Source organism: Chironomus tepperi, unplaced genomic scaffold (genome assembly GCF_022539635.2).
Source record: "Chironomus tepperi strain 1889 unplaced genomic scaffold, CSIRO-AGI_Ctep_v1 contig_364, whole genome shotgun sequence".
Classification (NCBI taxonomy): domain Eukaryota; kingdom Metazoa; phylum Arthropoda; class Insecta; order Diptera; family Chironomidae; genus Chironomus; species Chironomus tepperi.
In genome coordinates, this window is record NW_027226486.1 from 4,510,779 (window position 1) to 4,532,643 (window position 21,865).

At 31.5% G+C, this 21,865-nt stretch overlaps 5 protein-coding genes across 5 annotated transcripts; 4 read left to right on the forward strand and 1 right to left on the reverse strand.

Moving 5' to 3' along the window:
- Positions 1–843: 843 nt before the first annotated feature.
- Positions 844–1,905, forward strand: RpL18A (ribosomal protein L18A). Its single transcript, XM_070646546.1, has 3 exons — positions 844–922; positions 1,195–1,551; positions 1,616–1,905. Exons 1-3 carry the CDS (start codon positions 905–907, stop codon positions 1,772–1,774), a joined length of 534 nt encoding a protein of 177 aa, XP_070502647.1. The 5' UTR covers positions 844–904; the 3' UTR covers positions 1,775–1,905.
- A 140-nt stretch (positions 1,906–2,045) lies between these two features.
- LOC139095476 (zinc finger protein 81-like) lies at positions 2,046–3,624 on the forward strand. Its single transcript, XM_070646832.1, has 3 exons — positions 2,046–2,229; positions 2,295–2,877; positions 3,184–3,624. The coding sequence occupies exons 1-3, from the start codon at positions 2,091–2,093 to the stop codon at positions 3,593–3,595; spliced, it is 1,134 nt and encodes a 377-aa protein (XP_070502933.1). The 5' UTR covers positions 2,046–2,090; the 3' UTR covers positions 3,596–3,624.
- On the reverse strand, positions 3,613–12,541 carry LOC139095477 (protein sine oculis-like). Its single transcript, XM_070646833.1, has 7 exons — positions 11,735–12,541; positions 11,566–11,654; positions 11,341–11,497; positions 10,088–10,163; positions 9,954–10,012; positions 5,006–5,154; positions 3,613–4,942 (listed from the first exon to the last, which is right to left on the reverse strand). The coding sequence occupies exons 1-7, from the start codon at positions 12,010–12,012 to the stop codon at positions 4,848–4,850; spliced, it is 903 nt and encodes a 300-aa protein (XP_070502934.1). The 5' UTR covers positions 12,013–12,541; the 3' UTR covers positions 3,613–4,847.
- Positions 12,542–13,398: 857 nt separating this feature from the next.
- Positions 13,399–16,789, forward strand: LOC139095480 (probable pseudouridine-5'-phosphatase). Its single transcript, XM_070646835.1, has 2 exons — positions 13,399–13,753; positions 16,012–16,789. Exons 1-2 carry the CDS (start codon positions 13,603–13,605, stop codon positions 16,653–16,655), a joined length of 795 nt encoding a protein of 264 aa, XP_070502936.1. The 5' UTR covers positions 13,399–13,602; the 3' UTR covers positions 16,656–16,789.
- Positions 16,790–17,705: 916 nt separating this feature from the next.
- On the forward strand, positions 17,706–20,289 carry LOC139095403 (inactive CLIP domain-containing serine protease A3-like). The gene is made up of 11 exons (XM_070646742.1): positions 17,706–17,870; positions 17,947–18,050; positions 18,350–18,416; positions 18,479–18,571; positions 18,637–18,663; positions 18,721–18,847; positions 18,905–19,116; positions 19,250–19,285; positions 19,389–19,530; positions 19,729–19,841; positions 19,901–20,289. Exons 1-11 carry the CDS (start codon positions 17,741–17,743, stop codon positions 19,990–19,992), a joined length of 1,143 nt encoding a protein of 380 aa, XP_070502843.1. The 5' UTR covers positions 17,706–17,740; the 3' UTR covers positions 19,993–20,289.
- Positions 20,290–21,865: the final 1,576 nt, after the last annotated feature.

Sequence of the window (21,865 nt, forward strand, 5' to 3'; positions counted from 1 at the left end):
AAAAAAACTGCCTTACTTGTGAGAAATGATTATTAATAATATCCAAAATTTTACCAATTTGATGTGTGCTCTCGCATTAATGGAGCTTTCAGCTAAAGAGTATATAAAAAAATAAAATTGACATTGTAACGTACTATTTTATGTATTTAATAATGAAGAATGATGGTTTTTTGAGTAATTATATTTTTTAATAATATTTAATTATGAGCTTTTTTGGAATAAATGCGAAAGGAACCTAAAAACTTAAGTTTTTTTCGAGTATTAAGCTTGAAAAAAAAATAAAAAAAAAATTGGATGTAATTTCTAATATTTTGCACTAGAAATCAGATCTTCATGTAGCTTACATATTTTCAGATGCTTTTTAAAGAAGAAAAATCAAATTGTTGTTGACATAAAAACTATTTTTAATTAATTAAAGCATAAATCATTGCATTTTTATTGTCAAACTTATTAAAAAATCATCTTTTTTTGTATTATTTAGTCTTTGATTTCACAATTTCGATAGCGCGGGTTCAGAACGAGATAAATATGGGTTAACTTTGATGAAAAAAACAATAATATATGAGATATGTAGTAAAAGAAGTCTATATATTTTGAAATCACCGCTAAAATGCATGAGAAAACATTTATTATTATTGAATTATATTGATTCTATTGCTTTCACATAATAAAAAAATGAGAAAATCGTAAAATCTGAATTTTTCCGAATTTTCCTTAATTAAATTTTCAGGCATTTTCATCAATTTCCCTCAAAACTCAATCACATGTTTAAAATCCGTCGAAAAAAATTCGTCTAAAAATTAACGGTCGTCGAAAATTCAAAAATTTGAACTCAGAGCCAACTTCACGCAATTCGGCGCTAACTTCATTCTTTTTGCTCGTCGAAACTCGAGGAATAACCATCATGAAGGCTAAAGGAGTAGTAAATATCGATTTTAGTTACTTAATTACACTATATTAAGTTCAATTTTGTGATTTGTGTGTAGATAAACTTGATATCTATCCAAGAAATGCATTTAATTTGACTTTTTCAAAGTGTTTAGTGATTTTTTTTCAATTATTATTTTTGTGTGTACCAAACACGCTGGATTTTGCGAAAGAAAAATTCATTAACAAAATTGAACCTAATTTAACTCACTGGATTATTAAGTATGAACTGATTATCACTAATAATGTCTTTTTCTTTAATTTTAGCTCAAGGAGTATGAGATCATTGGCAGAAAATTGCCATCAGAAAAGGATCCAAATCCTCCATTATTCAAGATGAATATCTTCGCTCCAGATCATATTGTCGCTAAGAGTCGTTTCTGGTATTTCTTACGTCAATTGCGTAAATTCAAGAAAGCCACAGGTGAAATCGTCAGTGTTAAGCGCAAGTACGAAAAGACACCATTGAAAATTAAGAATTTCGGCATTTGGCTTCGTTATGATTCACGTTCAGGAACACACAACATGTACCGTGAATATCGTGACTTGACTGTTGGTGGTGCAGTAACACAATGTTATTCAGACATGGCTTCACGTCATCGTGCTCGTGCCCATTCAATCCAAGTAAGATTCATGCTCTATACTTAGTTAATTATAGCTTTACTGATGTCTGACTTACTTCTTTTAGGTCATCAAAATTGAAAAGGTAGCCGCCATCAAGACACGTCGTACGCTCATCAAGCAATTCCACGATTCAAAGATCAGGTTCCCACTTGTACAAAGATATCACCACAAGAGATACCGACAATTGTTCTCTATCACTCGCCCAACCACCCACTTCAATTAAACTATTGCATTGCTCGAGTATATTAAGTGGAAATCATGATTTTCCAGGCGATGAAAAACCATTTGATATCTATGGTTTGTTAAACAATTGATGTGAATAAATAAGATAAAAATGAATTTTTCCATCTATAAGCTTACTGCTTTTTTTTTTTTTGGTTCTATTTTTCAGCATAAACATTGCGCTTAAATCTCTTATGTTGCATAACTGTCAGAATAAATTTGAATTTTAAACTGAAATGAAATGAACTTTGAATTACTGAATATTTCAATAGATAACAAAAATAATTTAATCGTATTAACGATTTTCGGCATTAAAAATGTCATTAATTAAGTTAAATAGATCTCTTCCATGTACCAAAGAATGTTGCTTTATATGCAAACAATATACACGATTTCATGTGAATATCCTTCGTGGAAAGTCAAATTATTCCAAAAAGAAATTAAAGGATTTAATCGGTAAGACTTAATAAAAGTCAATGACATCAGTTGATTATGTTTCTAATAAGACATAATTATTGTAGGTCAAATATCAAATGTTGAGATAAGCCGTTCATCTGTTGTATGTCAAATGTGTTTAATTAAACTACAAAATTATGATGAATATTCTGTGAAAGCAATGAAACTTCAAATGGAACTGAAAATACTTTTAGACAAGCCTGATGACGGGATAAGTATGTTCCAAAAGATTAAAATTGAGGATGAAGACGATATAGAAACTGAAAAGGATGAAGAACTTGAAACTCTTAATTATAATGCAAATGATTATATTTTGATATCAGAAGATGACAGACCTGCTGTAAGCACTTATTATCGACCGAGAATCTTAAGGTCACCAAAAGAAATTTACCCATGTGATTATCCAAATTGTGAAAAAATCTTTAAAACCAGATCTAAACTTTCATTCCACAAAACATTTCATACATCTGAACGGAACTATCAGTGTAATTTGTGTCATAAATTTTATAAAACGGCTATATGCTTAAGAAGTCATATGCGAATTCATTATAATGCTAATCGACGTGTTATTTGTGATATGTGCGGTGATAGTTTTACGACTAAGCAGTCAGTTCTCAGGCATTTTACGACGGCACATCTTAAATTGAGGTGAATTTGACGTTGATTTGTGTTTAAGAACCATACAAATGTTTTGTAAATTTAACGGAAATTTTGGATTTGAATTGTGAAAATATAAATTTGAAACCTTGCAAATGTTTGTTGAGTTTGGAATTGAATTGTTTTATTTAAAACATTTGAACTGTTCTACTTGAACAAATATTTGAAAATTGAATTTTAAAGCATATTCAAGCATTAAAAACATTTGTATGGTTTTAAAATACTTATTTCAAAATTCAGCAGTACTCAATGATTGATTAAATTACAAAATTGACACAAATATTTTGTCAATTCCAGACCATACATTTGTCAAGTATGCGGAGCAAACTTCGGCACTCTAGTCATTCTCAGACTTCACTTAATGACCCATGGTGATGGAAGCAACAAGAATTTTGCATGTGACATCTGTTCAAGTCGATTCTATTCAAGATCAAAGCTCAATCGTCACATGCGTGGACATGGTGAGAAGCAATTCGTATGTGCAATCTGTAATCGAAGATATACACAACGATACAATCTAAATGCGCATATCCGTGCTGCTCATGGTGATGAAAATGTACAAACTGTAGAAGTTCCAAAGCGATTCGTTTGTCAGTTGTGCGGGACATGCTTTATGACAAATAACGAGCTTGAAAGTCACCTGAAATTTTATCATGAAGATCTTCATACAAACCGAATGGAACCAATAAATTATCCAAATGTGTTTTAAATAAAAAATGACATATATTTAAATTCTTATTTCATCTAGTTTTATTCACTAATTTATGATTTTTCTTTCAGTTTTTGTCTACAAATATTTACTAAATCAATTATCACCGCCATCTATCCTAACAACAAAAAAAATACCCTGTTCTATTAATAATTTAATTTATATACTGCATTTAAATATTTCGTACGATTACACACAATTCAGATGGCTATTGAATCCAAACATTCGTCTAGAATTTAGAATACAGAGGAGATTTATGCTTATTGGAATGGATTTGACTGTGCTTTATGTCTTTATGATTCCAAATGAGTTGAACAGGTTGTGATCAGTCGACTGTAAGTCTAGTTTCCAGAACTTTCAAGTTCCACAAATATCAACGTGTGATGATAATCAATTACAGCCTGTTACTATCGGTGATTTCAATGCTTATTTTGAGTTTGTTAATTGACATGGAATCTTTTGAGATTTCTTCAGATTGTTGCATGTAAATAGACAATTTCCCGTTGGTTTATTTGCAGTAAAATTTGATATTGGTTTACTCAGGTTTTAAGACCTTCTTAATGATATATTTGAGTAAAAATTCTAAATTTTGAGATTCATTTCACTGTAAAAACTCAAATTTACAATTTGTTGATTGTATTTACGACAGAACCTAACATGTAGGCAGTGAATTCATTAGAATTACTCCCAACAGCAACAAATTCGGTAAATAAAATTCATTCAAATGAAATTTTGACAAATTTCGTGAAAAATCTAACTTCAGGCAAGTAATTCGATAACCTTTAAGTCCTATAGCTAGCCACTATTACTAACATTTGAATATCCACATAAATTGCTAGAAAAATCAGTTGCACAAGACTGAAAAACCCCCAATAAACAATACTCTTCAAGAAACTCGACAAAACCCATCGGATTTCCAATGATATTCGAAACTATTCTCAATGCCAAACTCAACCATATCAAAAATCCATTCCAATATAAAAGATCCCTCCGTGATTCTACCTAACTATAATATCCTATCAATGTATACATAATACAAAAAGAGTTTTTTTTTAAGAATTTTTATATGAATGACTATGAAGAAGGAAACATTACTGTCTGCCAGCTCATCTAATACATTTTTAAAGTTGCAAAAAAATCCCAAAGTTTAGTCTAGTCTTCTTTTGTTGATTCTAAGCTCTCAAAAATTTTACTTCCATGACTTTTCATGGCCTGCTATTTTCCGATTAAAATTTTTTTTTCAATTCTAAAATCATAAGCTCTGATATGCATCCATCGCATCGTAGGGATGTAGCGTGTTGTGTAAGTTGTGATTGCCTGACGTTGAATAACTTTGTGGTATTTGTCCTGTGTGATAATTAATAAATTAATTGATAGTTCAGGGCAATTGGAAATGAGATCATAACTTACCTAACTGACTTTGCTGTAATAAGATATTGTGCGATAGACTGGCATTCGGATTGTGTGAGAGTTTTGAGCCTTGAGAGTTCGGTCCCATCATCATTCCTGGCATGTCCATTTCGGAATCACTTGATGAATCCAGGTGCTTGTCTCCAGTTCTGGAAGTTGAAAGAAAATTAATATTTTGTTGAAAATGAACATCAAAAGGTTCTCAATTTGCATTTTAACCACTCAAAACGATCTCGTTAGGTAAACAGTGTCATTAAATACAGCACATCCAGACCAAATTGACAATAAATTGTTCTCCTTCATCTGATTGCCTTTTTAAATGCTAAATTTAGTATTTTTGGCTTTAAATCTCTCTTAATTTATTTTCAAGTTATCAAATTAATTTCATTTAATATCCACACGCTTTGCCTATAATATCTATCGACTGTTATTAATAGATCCGTAAAAAAATTTTCAGCATAAACGTTTAATTTATTTTCGATTAATTTCATTTAATATCCACACGCTTTGCCTATAATATCTATCGACTGTTATTAATAGATCCGTAAAAAAATTTTCAGCATAAACCGAAATCTATGGGAAAAATTATATTTTATACAAAAAAGTAATTAATTCTTTACGTTTCTATACAAATATAGATTTCTTGTGTCTCAATATAGATTTGCTTTGAAGGTATGGCATGGCTTTGTGGTTAATTTAATTATTTTCACTTAATTTGAAAGAATTATTTTGATTTTCAAAGGTAAACACAATTTAACGGAAATTTCAAATTTGAAATCATTGAAAACCATACAATTATATTGAAAACCATTCAAATGTTTCAAATTTCAAAATTAATTTCAACGAAAAATTCAAAATTGAATTCAACGGAAATTTCAAAGCTGAAAAATTCAAAATAAATTTCAACGGATTTATTAGTTTTGTTTGGGGCGATTTTGGGGCGAAGTTTGTCTGTAAAATAAACTGAAAAATATTCAAATTTTTCAAATAAATCAAATTTAACGAAATATTCAAAATAAATTTCAACGGATTTATTTAAAATAAACAAAAAATATCTTCAAATGCTCCTTCCGACATCCTTATAAACACACTCAAGAAAGCCCATAAAATGCAATATTTGTTTTACGAAAAGGATAAGTCTATTCTTTGCCATTGTTACAGCTTTTATGACAATATAATTTGTGCATTGTTTGTCGAAATTCATTGAAGAAGACATAGAAAGAAAGAATTTGGTTACTTGACTTGTCATTTTTATCCTCCTTTCACCATTCTTCTTCTTCTTTTGTTCTCTATTATTCTTTATTGTTGATTTTCTTAATGCACAAGAGACACAGATCGTCTTCCTTATTATCATCAATAGGAAGAGAATAAAAAAAAGTATGTGACATACAATATTAAATTGTTCATTTACTTGTGCTTGATATTTCATTTATCTACAACCTGTACCATCATCGACATCATTGTCATTGTCATCATTACTAACATCTACTACAATTTCATAAAAAAAAGAATGGATGGATGGATGGTAAAAGGAAAATATAATATTGAAATACTTGGGGGTCTGTGGTTTGAATAATTGTTTTAAACTCTTCAAGCTTCAAACAATTCAATCAATATTGAGTTTTTAGAAACAATTTTAAATGGACGGTAATGGACATTTTATCTAATCAATTGTTCCAAGGCAGTGCTTCTTTAAGTGCAATGTTGTCCAAATGTTTTTGTGTTACGTCGTGTCACAGCACACTTAAGTAGTAAGCCACGACCACACACGGTATGTGACATTTCAAAAAGGTTTGGGTGACATATTAACGTGTCGCAGCACCTTTTGGACAACACTGATTCACATAGTGGTTATCTAGCAATCAGGGTTATCGAGAGGGGATTAAATTTGTGATATTCTGGAATGGGCATAACCAGAGGGATTTTTGAGAAAAACTCCATTTTTGGACAATATTCTTCAATTCGAATGGGATTTTCAAGACAGAAATGTCAACTATCCTCTGAATTTTTGCATTCATAGTAAAAAATCGATCCATTCAAAATTATTTAACTACGACTTGATCCCTTGATCTCAATAATTCTCGAATAACACAACGTGTTCGCTAGGGAATCATTACATCGCCATATTAACGATAAGACACAATGTTTGTCTGATTCCTGATTTGAATTTCAAGCTGAAACTTTGCATGTCGTCCGAGTATTTCGAAATCGAAACATTTATTTGGATATTTTTTTTTAACAAAAACCCTTATTTGCACACATCGGGAGCTATACCTGTCCAAATTTGTTGCTTAGCTATGCAAGTCATAGCTAGCTACTTTTTGACTTCAATCCAAGCATTTCTTAGTCTAGCCAATGTCTAGACGAGGGGCACCATGATACATCCAGACCTTTCCAAATGATCAAATCTAACTGACAGCTCTGCCCGAGTCAAACCTTAGATATCAATTTGTTACCTAGTTCCCCCTAGTTCTCATTTCAAACTAAATTATTATAGGGTGCATAAATTCATATTAAAACCATAGACCCCCATTAAATAGAGGAATAAGAAGAACGAAAAGAAAATGTATTTTGCCTTAAAAATTGCCATAAGAAATCGTCGTCAAACAGAGTGAAGGAGAGAAAAGAAAAAAAAAAGTGTTATTTGATATCGTCTCAATGGGGTCAATTCATAAAATCCATCTCAATAAAATATTAATATCTTGTAGATAAAGACAATAAGATTAAGATGAGAATTAAATATATAAAAAAGTATATGGAATGTCTTTTTAAAAAAGGCAAAGAAAGAAGTTTAAAATTTATTATGAAAGATAGACATCAGAATGTTAATCAGAGCTCATTTCAATAATGAATATGAATCATTTCCCTCCCCAAGATGAAGAATGAATATGCCTGTTAAGAGAAGAGATATAGGAGAGACAATAAAACTGTATGAATACAGTCATTTCATGTGTATATATGTAAGAATGTGTATAAAATAATATATATATTTTTTTTTATGTTTATTTCCATCAGCGATTCAGCGATAGAATGTCATCTGATACTTTCGGTTGAATAATAAATTGAACGACTGTACACAGTCAGTGAATATAACGAAAGGAAACCTGATATCCCCTTAAATTCTCAACATTGATCGACTGTACACAACAACGTTGTTGGTTTTTCTCTGCTGTTCATATACTGTACATTATATTTAGGTTTTTTTTTCTGTTTTGTCGATGCCCCAGAGAGCAGGATAAGAATAAACAGCATGTGAAAGATATACACACATGTTTTTAGTCATTCCAACTCACTCTCCCCTTAATTCTCTCTGTCATTTTTGCTCTTTTACATCAAAGAAATATATACAAAAAAACAAGTAATTATGCTGCTGCCATACATTGTCTCAATTCTTATTCCTTTTAAGGATCTCCTTTATCTTCTTAGAAAAGTAAATTCCAACAACATAAACAATCAAAAATCGATAATCTCATAATTATTTCAGACGCAAATTCTGCTGCAGTTATTGTGAATTGTGCGAAAACATATGCTGTACATATGGATCTGTTTTATCCAAATCAAAAAACTTTCTTTTCAATTTTTTATTCCTCAAATATTTGTTAAATAGACAGTAAACAAGGCACATGCATGTGATCATTAAAAAGTGCATTTTTTCAGACATGATCAGTGCTTTATTGAGGAACTATTTACGATTTTCGATTTGATTATCATTGATTGTTAATTTTTTTGATGATTTCACGTTTAAGCTATCGATATTCATCGATTTAAAGATCATTTTACCATCAAAATCAATTAATTTTAAAATAATAAAAATGATATTGATGAGTTTTTGTAATCCTAATCTTAATAAAATTGGAATATAATTTACGATTGATATTTGATATTTTAACGACTTTCTAAAATTTGAATTTTTTTAGCATTTATGTCATATTTTTAGCACGTTTTTGTCGTAAAAAGTTTTATTTTAGCGCCAATTTAATTGTTTAAGAGACATTTTGAAGGATTTAAGTAGTTTTATGTGGATTAAAATGTTAAATTCAATAACTTGGTGATTATTAATTAAGTTAACAGTGATGTAATCGTTAAAAAGGTAGAAATTTTAATAAAAATCCATAAATTTATATTTTTAGCAAAAAGATCCAGTAAAACATCCAGATCAATTATCAGTCTTAATGAAACAGCCACAAAAAGCCATTTAATTGCTGTAGTAACAATATAAACAATAAGATAAGTGTCAAAATCGAGACAAAAATAAGAATGAGTCATTTAAAAGAACGAAAAAATTTTACGATGAATCCGCAAATTTTGGTAAAAAGAAGGAATTCAAGTAGATTTCATTAGAATTTGTACAACAAGAAATATGAGAACATTTACAATACACATAATAACAATGATCCAGCCAACCTGCCCAAAGTGTACATATAAATGCATTAAGTACGCAAAAATGCACAAAAAAGATCAATTATAATCTATATTGATGAACATTTCATCAAAAATCCCAAATCCATCATTAGATTTTTATTATTATTGTGATGTTGAGGATAAAAAAGAGAAATTTTACATGCTACTTGATAAATTTCTTTCAACATATCCTTCAGGAGCTAGAAAAAGGACAACAAATCTACCTGGTAACTTGTCAAAAAATCAGATCACAGAATTAAAAATTTTACGCATGAAGGGATAGTTTTTTTTTCATCATTCCTTCTTCTTTTTCGTATTCATTATACACATATCATGATGCCTGAGCGTCGGCACTCAAATGAGTTTTGTGCAACCCCTCATTTATGATACATATCTTAATAAGAAAACATTGCAAATGATTATTTTATTTTTTTTTTTATGAATTGTATCTTAATTAATTTAAATTGGGAATGAGAACGAGAGCGCGAGGGTTTGAGAACCTTTTTTTTCATCAATGATGAATAAGGAAATAATTGCAATTACTTACTCTTTACTATGTTCTGCTGCTCGATCTCTTTGCCGTCGGTTTTTGAACCAATTTGAAACCTTTTGTTTGGAAAAGAAGTTAATCACTACTAATTTGTAAGAGGAGATTTTTTTAGTATTTTTTTTGAAACTTACCTGAGTTGTAGTGAGACCAGTTGCTTCCGCCAATTCTCTTTTCTCTCTTGGCGACGGGTAAGGGTTGTGCGTATACCTATTGAGATGAATAATGGATTTAGATTGGATTAAATTGTGCTGTTTGTTTCAAGTTTTTTTAAGGCTTCAGGGTATGACTTGATGGGAATTTTGGACATTTATTGTGACATTGAATGAAGTTTAGATGTTTTGGGATTTATTCATGTAAAAATTGAATTAATTTAGAAGTTATAGTCAAAAATTGATAATTGTCTTTCATTTCTGAGGATTAAGCATGATTTTGCCATCAATGTCGGTTTCAACGTTCATTTAAGATTTGAATATTATTTATTGTATATAGTTGAAAACCCCTTTTCATTCAAAAGTAAGCCCCTGTTTGAATTTCGAAGAATAAACATCATGATTAATTAAATTCATTTATAAGTTATTTAATGCATTAGCATTGCATTAAGCACCTCTGCATTAATACAATCGCAAGAATGTTCTAGTCTATAATGTGGTTTTGTCAATTTTGATGGCTAACTATGTAATCAAATTTCGAAAGTTTTCAAAATTCAAGAAAAACCTTAATCAAAAGATAAAACCACTTTAAACTGTAGATATAGGTTTGAATGCGATGCCCAGCCCATTTGACTAACCCTGCCCAAACTCGGTAGCTATCCTAAGCTTTGTGAATCATACAACATCCAGCTCTAAATCTATGCTAGAACCAGAACTACAGACTTTCATACTTTCTATCTGAATCTCAAGCACTTTTCTCATCATTAGTAGCTGGGACATGCAACAAACTATAGAAATTACTACGAATCATTGACGATGAGCAATAGTACAAGAAGAAACGGTTTATATTAGAGCATAAAGCCATATAATTATCAAACTTTAGAAGAAACTTTATAAAGAAGATTACACAAACTAAAGACTTCTCTCTTGACTTCAAAAGGAAGCTGCAAAGTTTGTTTTTACATCCATTACAACTATAGAAATTCTCAAATAAGTTACACCTTAGATAAATAAAGAAGAATCTACACATGAGTAGAGATGACTAATAATTTTCTCGAACAATTGAACTTGAAGAGCTTCCAATCCATGCCAAATCGACAATATTTGAAATTTGAAACAAATCTCATCTTAGAGACAATGTAAATCACACGATAATTTATTACGCGACGAAATCATTCTGACAAGACATTAAACTTCATCCAATAAGGAAATGAAAAAAAAATTTGAAACCTTACCAATCTCTTAGCACTGATCGTGACTTCTCCTTAAAGCAATAACTTGTCTCTTCACCATCCCAGATGGTTCGTGGTAATGGGAATTTCCTGCGTACACGATATTTACCAACAGCACCCAATGGTCGTCCACGAAGTTTTTCAGCTTCCACATAGTGCGCTAATTTTAATTGATTTTAGGATTAGTTTTTTTGTTAATTTAATTAATTCAACATTTTGGACATTCACCTTTTAGCCACAGTGTCTGTAATTTTTGATGATTGCATATTGAAAATGTTTGACTTTCCAATATTCTATACAGTTCCTTAAAATGTCCCCTTTGAGTATGTCAGAATGAATAATAATTTATTATAATTAGTACACGCTGTGATGAATTCAAGGAAGCTGTCAATCTTACCTGTGAAATGCAACAACCGCCTTCGCTTTCAAAACCGACTCATTTAATTGAATTTTCTCACATTGTGGAAGTGACCATAGAAATCGTCCAAGACGTTCCACATTACCAGCTTGCTGTAAGACTTCACAAACACAGGCAACTTGCTCTTGAGTGAAACCAAATGATGGAATTGAATCATCACTTTCATCACCTTTCATTGCTGTATTTTGTACGTTATGACTTGCCAATAAAATTTGATTATTTAAATTGCAATTATTTTCCATAAAACGATCATTCATTACTTAATCATTATCACTTTAAACTAGATTATTAATTATTTTGTTTACTTTTTGTGGTTTTTATGGACTTTTTTAAACGATAATCTCTCCGGACGTCAAGCGCTCCAACAATTAAGGATATAATTGATGTGTCCACTTAAAATTTCGTTATATTCTCACTTTCGATCACACTTTTTTTGTGGTATTTTTCTTTATTCAAACCTGATATATAACTTTCATAACTTATTTTTAGATTAAAAGATACATTTTATGGGTTCAAACATAAGATAATTTCTTTTCATTTTTTTTTTCTGAAGAAAGATTTTGGCATTCTTTCAAATTATTATTCAATAAAAATTCTTTTTTTTTTATTTTACTTTCTTTAATTGATTTTTCATTTCTTTCTTTTTTCTGAGCGTAATACAATCTAAATATTGATAATGATCATCCGTGATTCACACACAACCTTCACTTATTCCTTTTTTCACACATCCACTAAAAATTTGATTTTTAAAAATTGATCGCGTGCTATAAACAATACGATGTTTACGGTCCGAAAGAAGGAAATTGAATGAGTAAGAATAAAGCATGGCATGAAGCATCAATATCATAAACCGACGATATATACTATATTGAATATGAGTGTGGGGTGTCGTGTATTAATACCCGAAGTGAACAAAATTAATGTGTTAAATAAGATATTTGTTGACGGAAGGAACAAGAAGATGTTGGAGTTATTGCCAAAAATCAATGACTTAATTATAGATTATTTTAAAATATTATTAATTTACAAGGTGAAATTAAGATTATTGTGAAATATTTAGATTTGGATAATATGACGTGGACACTCGGTAAGAGAGATGAGAGAGTAAGGTTCTGTTGTATGCGTGAGAGAAGCTCTCACATATGTTATTTAATACTGTAATATAAATATTATTCAATTTTTTTATTGTTTCTCTTATCAAAATTCATGAATGGCCTGTGGATTGTGAATTGTGATTGATTTGCTAGCAAATTTGTAATTTTCAATGCTTTAATTATCAAATATCATCAATTTTCAATTAAATTAAGCAATTTCATCAATATTGCGTAAACATTTCTTGCTAAAAAGTGTAACGACTTTTTAAAATTCAAACTATGAATCAGCTGTTTTGCGAAAAAAGGTAAACAAAATCTAAGCAAGCTCCAAATATTAGTATTATTCAAATTAATTAATTAAATACACGCTTAATAGCATTCAAAACAAAAGAAAAGTGAATCCAGTTGCCCATTCAATAATCTCGTGATCACAGTAAACAATATCAAACTCAATAAGTGTGTGAATTTAGTTCAAACAATAATAACAGTCACAAAGTTATTTTAAACCATTTAATTTGATTATCTCGGTATCTTTGCATGTGTTAATATCCATACATAACATAAATTTCCATCCCGAAAAGAAAAAAAAAAGTTTTATTTACTAAACTTCCGTATAGATAAACAATATTTTTCATCACTTAATCCTCTATATAGTCCTTCTCACCAATACAGACATAAAGTCTAGTGCGCAGCTCTAATTGAAATTTATCTCATAGTACAGAATAAAAAAAGTATAAAAGCAACAAGATCAAAATGTTTTTAATTCAAAGTGTTATAAGAAATCATAAAGTAAAGATTCAAAGTGTTCTAAAAAGTCATACAGTAAAGATGACAATTATCAATCAAATCGCAAAATACCATAAAGTTAGTCATGTCATATTCGACATGGACGGCTTATTATTGGGTAAGTTGTGAGAAATTTTCATAGAAATTGGGATGTTATGTGATGATTTTGAAGTTCTTTAAATGTAGTGGAAGTTAAGAATAATAGTAAATGATCGGTACTTGTAAATTCAAGATTAAGTGGTATGGTATAGCTGAAGATTAGGTATAAATCAGTCAGATTAGCTTTAAGCATTCAAATTTAACATTTTTAATTCATAATTTGAGATAAAAAGGAAAAATTGAGAATTTTAAAACAAAACGCTAGAAAAATTACACGAAAAATTGAAATTCAGCCAAACAAGAAGTAGAAAAGAAAATCACAAGCTGTAGATCGCCTAACTGAAAACACGAACTTTACACCAATCTTAAGCAGTAAACAAGTAAACAAGCAATCAGTAAGAATCATAAAGAAAATTAATTAAATTTGTTTACTTACCACTCAAAATCAGCCATGCATGCTGTGATCAGCGTTATCGGTGGGAAAACATGTTGACGTATGAGAATATCTAGATAAGGAAATCATCTTGTGAACACCTCATGCCTATATAAGTGGTGTGATAACAAAACTATCAAAAAAATAATATTTAGTTAGGTGAAAATGATCAAGTGGAAATGATGAGATGTGAAGTTGAGGATTGGATGATTTTGGTTGTACTTTGGTACATAGTAACAAAGAAGATCATGGCCATATATGGCTTTGATCTTGATCATGCAATGGGATGTTTAGAGATTCTTTAAGGAATTTTGAGCTTTAATGAGGATTTCTAGTTTAAGATTTAAGGAAGCATTAATAATTGAATCAAAAGTGAACAAAGTAGGCGAATTGAATCCATGCAGAACCCAAATGTAACCAAGTGAATAAGATTCAATGAAATTCCAGCAAGAATCATTAATTCTCTGTCCAAATTCCTTTCTAGCCTACTTCAATCAAAACCAAAACAATCCCATTCATACTCCGAACAACACATAACCTATCATAACCCAAATTCCCTTAAATTAGTCACAAAGCGTGTTACCTACACAATAATTTCACAATTTTCTTCGTTCCGCGATGATGATAGCTGAATATTATCACTGCGAAGATAAATTTCGCGAAAAAAAATCGTCGCAAAAACCGAAAAGAAAAGAATTTCCTTGATAAATCTCAAGGTTTGTACATAAAAAGCCAGAGAAACATTAATGTTTAATTATCAGACATTTTTCGAAGATATAAATTTGATAAACTTGACATGAATTACTTTATATCTATGCCAGACTAATAATTTCAATCTCAACTGCGTATCAAATAAGAAAAATCCAACCTAGAATCATCATTACTCTGCGAAGATTCTAGTCAGGGTCAATGTCATCCTTTCTTTTGAGATCAGAAAGTAAGCATAGAAGAAAGAAGAAAAAAAAATCACATTCTCATCTCGTGAAAATGAAAATGAGAAGAAAACATGCGGAAAACACATTTTCATAAAATGAAAAATTCAGCCAAGGACAAAGCCATTTTTCCATATTATCATATTTACTTGACATGGCTGATTCACTGCTTATTTATGTTGACAATCTGCAAAAAAACTCTTTTTTAATGATATTGACTGTTTACTATGATTAACAATCTCATGATTATACAAATATTTACTCAAATCTCAAAAAAAAACGCGGCACAAGCTTACATCGTGTAAATTCCTTTATATCGTACACACGCTGCTGACTAATCGACCGACAGTCCAAAGTCCTAATTTGAATATCACTCGCGAAATACATGATGCAGTTTGCAATCCGGCAGATTTTTTTCTCCGGTCTGAATAATTTAATTTCTTTTTGTTATTGCGCCAGATGATTTACAAGTCTAATTTTGCCTCCTTTATGTCTTTTGATGCACTTAGTCATTAGCACTCTTACACAATTATCATCACGACTCTACTGCATGCATCCAACTGATTTATTGTTTACTATAAAGATTCATTCTTCCTCAATGGAAGTCCTCTAGTGATAATAAATGCGTGACAATAAACAATTCGATTGACAGTATGACGCAAATGCAATTGATTTTGTTGTGAATGGAATTGCTTATTAGTAAAGTTCTTGCTCTTAATCTCATTATGAAGCACTCAATTAAGCAAATTTTCTGTGTTTATTTGCATTGACCTACCACAATAAATCATATCAATCTACACCCACTTTCGCTTATTTACTATTCCTTCATACTTTCAGTGATGATTACATGCTGTTTACTATTTACATCATTGAATTTTAATGAGCATTCCTCAATTCTTGTTTACTTTACAGAGACAGAGCAAATCTACGAGAAAATTATTCGTGATTTGGCAGCCTCATACGGAAAGCCATACCCATGGGAAGTGAGAATGAGAATTTTGGGTACAACGGAAAGACGAACATGTGAAATTGCAGTTGAAGAACTTGGATTGCCATGCACAGTTGATGAATTTCAGAAACAATTTAGTCAATCATGCCTTGATAATCTTGGAAATTGTAATTTGATGAATGGTGCTGAACGCATTGTCAGACATTTCCACAACAACAACGTTCCATTTTGCTTAGCCACAAGCTCATCACAGGAAAGTGTCGTTGTTAAGACATCAAATTATCCAGCATTGTTCAAGTTATTCCATCACAAAGTTTGTGGCTCAACGGATCCCGATGTCAAGCAAGGAAAACCAGCACCTGATATATTCTTAGTTGCCTGCCAACGTTTCCCCGGTAATATTAAGCCCGAAGACTGTTTAGTCTTTGAAGATGCACCAAATGGATGTCGGGCAGCTAAATTAGCAGGCATGCAAGTTGTAATGGTTCCTGACTCACATGTAACAGAAAAACAGAAAGAAGATGCAACAGTTGTTCTTAAAAGTTTATTGCATTTCAAACCGGAAGAATTTGGATTACCGCCGTTTGCTGACATAAATGAGGAGTAAGGCTGAATCTCTATAAAATTTAATTAATTCTGTACGCGTGCTTATTTTATTGTAATTATAACATTTAGTATGTAAGGACTGTTGTAGTCTTTTTATAGTGAAATCTTTTTAGAAGTATAATAAATACATATGTAGTATGACTACGTCTAAAAAAATTTGGTTCTATTTTTATTCGACTTTTTAAGGTTTTGGCAATGTTTTTACAGGATATTGGATTGTTTACCACTATAGCACATGTCGTATTTCCTAGTCTGACTAGAGAATTGTGAATATAGAAACATCGACAGGAATCGGCAGTTTGGTCTAATCAGTCTAGTCAGTTACGGATAATTAGGAGATGGCCGAGTGTCGTACTTACTTACTTACTGGAACCATTCTTCGACTTGGAGCCTAGGTTATAACAAAAGGCCTTCCATCTGACTCTGTTACTCTGTAATTGGGCCGAGTGCCGTAGTGATTTCGATCAGTGAGCCTTAATTGTCATATATAGATCCAAAGCTCATAGCCTAACTATGTTTACTTAGTCAATATTGCTTGTAACATGGAAATGCCTATTCGCAGGTAATACCTTTTTACAGGAAACTGGTAGTAGAATCTATTGTTGGTTACAGACAGTAATGTCTTAAAAGAAGTGATGCTCAGATAGCACTATAAATAAAAGTTCAAGGTTAGGTTTGAGTGCAGTGATCTGACGAATCTTTACCCCGAACAGACAAGCATACCGTGCATGCATATCAGCAGCGTTATGAGTCATGAATCTCCCTGATCTAAATATTATGATGAATTTCACTTACAGAATCCTTTCGTCCTAATCAAATACCCAGCCGCTCCATAATCCAGTTCAACTTAGTCACCCAATTATCAACACTAATCTGATCATGTGGAAGGTTTTACACATTTTTGATAGTCATCAAAATAACCAAAAGCAACAAAAACTTGTGTAATTTTCAGAACATCAAATAAATTGCATTAAATTACTTCTCACATGAATGATTTTACTAGAAACATAACATAATAAAGTGTGTAGGAATTGGTAACGTTCAGTTTATTTTGCGATTTGGAAGTGTTATCAAGTATTAATAAAAATGGAAGTTGGAAATATTATCTTTGTGATTTATGTGCTCATAAATCTGCAGTTTTGTAAAAGTCAATTGGTATTTAGTGGAACTGGAAGTGGATCTACGAGTGGGAGTGCAACGCCGACTATAATGAACAGTAATGTGTCAATTTGTTATCTTTATAGCTGCAAAAATGCGTAAATTAATGAAATATATGTTCTTTAAATGACCAGATCCATGCATTTGTGTTGTCAGCGGATATTGCAGTCGAATTAATGGATCTATAAATTCATTACCGAGTGATGGATCAGGATTGATTGATATTCGAATTATAAATGTAAGAATATTAATGAGAACTGAATTTGAGTGGAACTGGCTGTGATTAGTCGATAAAGCTGGCAATATGCCATGAAATGTCTAGCATATAACTAGATCAGTGCTGTCTAAACTTGTTTGCGACACGACACACTTTGATGGTTACCTACCATCGAAACAGTACATTCATATTATTTGCGGCACATTAGTGTACCGCGGCGCACAGTTTGGGCAACACTGAACTAGACATTCGATCGACTTGTCGCAGCTTGTTCCACAAAAGGTTGAATTCTATCCAAACTAATCAATTTCAAAATTAAGGGCGGCAACGGTGGGTCAACAAGCACTGGAGCGTCAACAACCCCAGCATCAACAGGAATCCCAACAAGTAATATCCTTAAAAAATATTTAAATGCTTAATTTTGATTACAATTTAATCTTTGACATTAGTTGCTGTATCACAAAGTGCATGTCAGACTGGATTGGAGCTGTGTTGTTTAACTTCAGGTTATCAATGTGGTTTAAGGTTTCCACCTATGCAAGGTAAGGAACTGATCATTAATCCTCTTCTGTATTTTAATATAATGAAATTTTCATAATGACAATAGGCGCACCATCAACTACATTCGGTCAAGGTGAGTCTGGAACTTAGCTAGAGATTAATATCAATTTTAATTCCTATAAAAATGTAGCTCCATACGGAAGCTATCCATGGTTTGCTCTAATCTTTCAACAGTTTACAAACATTTATGTTGGATCAGGAGTATTGATTGATCATCAGCACATCCTAACCGTTGCTCATAAAGTTTCAAATTATTCGTAAGATCCCATTTGAAGCTCTTAGCTCTATTCAACCAAAACATTTCAATTTTCCAGTTTATCACCAACAAGTCTTAAAGTGAGGTTAGGAGAATGGAATCTACAACCAACTACAGAACCGATAACTCCTCTTGAATTTAATGTAATAAGACTCTTCATTCATCCTCAATTTAATTCACAATCGGTGGCAAATAGTGTTGCAATTTTGCGTGTCAGTCCAAATGTACCTTTGGGTCAAACACCTACAATAACGACTGGATGTTTATCGAGTAAGTCAGATAATTTTGATACAGATGAAGCTCGAAGTCCACTAGAATTTTATGTGAAATCGAGTCAATTTGAGTCGAGTTTTCCAACATTTTGAAATATTAAGCTTTAAATAATTGATTTCAATATTTACAGCAAATTACATCACAGGTGGTAGATGCTGGGTTGCAGGTAACGTATCAGTGAATCATCAACTTTGCTTTGACACATAGGATCCTCTAATTCTGAAAAGAAGGTTTGATCAGATGCTTTAACCGTTTCTTCTAACTTGCAGGATATGGCGAGAAGGCATTTGCATCTGGCATCACACCAACAGTTATGCAGCATGTTGAATTACCAATAGTTGATCAAGCAACTTGCCAAACTTTACTGAGATCAACTAGACTTGGTACAGGATTTGTGTTAGATCCAACTAGGTAAGATATAGAGACGAATTCTATTTCTAACTTAGAATTAGACATGAAGTGGACATTCACTGATTAGCAGAGTTTGAAGTCGATTCAGATTTTGTACGGAAAGATCTTTTCTGGTTGACTCAACTTCATATAAATTCCGAGTCGACTTCGAGTTTTGCTAGTTACATAAAACAAATCTTATTCTCTTGGAAATTATAGCTTCTTATGCGCGGGTGGTATTCCTGGACGAGATGCATGCACTGGTGATGGAGGTTCTGGTTTAATGTGCTTCGTCAATAGACAATGGTACATTGCTGGTCTTGTTGCATGGGGTAAGTTATTAGCTAACTTGAGATGGATGAGTAAAATTCATGACAAATTCTTATCATAGGAATTGGATGTGGCAGTTCAAATGTTCCAGGAGTTTACATGAACATCACAAACTACATAAATTGGATACAGACAACAACAATTCAGCCATAATAGAACTTTTATGATGTATTCTGATTATTGTTATTCAAGTTTATTAGTTTTTAATATCAGCACTTGAAGTTGAGTTAAATTTTATATGGAGTCGACTTCTTCGCACATAATCAGAGTTGACTTTGAACATTAGCCCATTAAAATACCAAATACCTCAAATGACAATATCCTAAGATATTCATATCCATTTATTTTGATTCGCAATTGTAATCTTCAAAGATCAACATCTATGATTGATAACTGTCCAGATTTCAGACATTGATCTTGCTCTTTGTTCACTGGGATGGATAATCTGTTAAAAAAAAATTGTTAAATATCTCCATTTTGAAATAAAATCATTTTTCAAAGCCATTTATAATTTGTTGTTGTTAACTTATTCAATAAAACTATCAAAACATTATCACTCAATGATGAATTGTCAAGCTGTATCTGGTAAAACCAACAAAGAATTAAGACTTAATCACCAAAATAATGATGGGAAAATTCCTCAATTTGTTCACAACTTTTTGTCAAGTTCCAAACTTGTCCAATGTTATGAAATTATTCATAATACATATTTTGCCCCTAGCACATCGACATCCAGCACTACACGATCATCCTTCATCACATTTAATTGAAAACAGCATGTAACATTCATCATTACAAAACATTTCATCTATATCGCATGCATGTATTTCACATATGAGTAACCGATGATGTTGATGGTGAAGAAAATAAATAATATTAAATTTAGATCATCATAGTCACGATCTTGTTACCATAATTGTGTATAATAATTGTGGTACTTCACTCTTCTTTCATGTGCCTTCAAATAACATCTATACATCTTTTCTTTAAACAAACATTGCTTCCTATTTGAGATCAATTGAAAAATAAGGTGGCAGTAATATAGAAGTTCACATGTGCCGTGCGCATACATTAAGCAACCTTGACCTGTATGTTAGTCTTCTTATGTTTTGTTATTACAACAAATCCAGTTCTAAGTGTATTAAATGCTGTATCAAGGTTAACTGGTTTTTACACAGCAACTGTAACATAATTGCATGCGATCATCATACTTGATTTCCTTTATATTTGAATGAATCGAGAATCTCAGCGTCCATTTATGATTTTTCATTATTAATTTAATGATGATCGCATTAAATCCTATAGCTGATCAATCAGATTTGATATATTTTGACTTGAATTGAGTTTTTTGAGGAAGAACTTTATGCTGATGAAAAGGCTTTAAGTTGTCAAAGTCTATTAATGTTTGATTTTTACATAAAGGATGACCATTAGTATTATTCGATCATTAGAGCGTGGGATTTACGGATGTAAATAATGTGTATGAATTATATTCATATTCAGAATTATAGTCAAGATGAATCATGTATCCTGATGGAAGATAAGTTCTTGTTGGATACTTAATACTGTTGGACAGTGTTCGATTATATGGAATCGAGTCGATTTCAGTCGATCTGGAACTTTGCTCTTGAATTTGCAGCTTTGTCCAATACAACGTTAGCATGTAGCTGTACAATCAGAACAGTGTAACCTAAACAGGCAATGATACCGCTTTTAGGTTAGGAGGAAGACTTAAATGTGCTTTATGCCATGCTCACAAATAGCGCCCGATAGCTCAGTAGGTAAGAGCACTTGATCTTAATGAAGATTAGGTTCGAATCTCAATATGAAAGGCATAGGTTCGAATCCCAATCAGAATTTGCACTTTTAAGTGCCAACGGTTGGACGAAAGAGAACATTTTTCACTGGAACTTTAAAATTTGTATGGTTCCAATCAAGGTCGATCGAGATATTCTATTCCAAACTATGGTTGCACCAGGCTTAGGGGCAAATGGATCAATATAGGAATTCACTGCTCAATATTCAG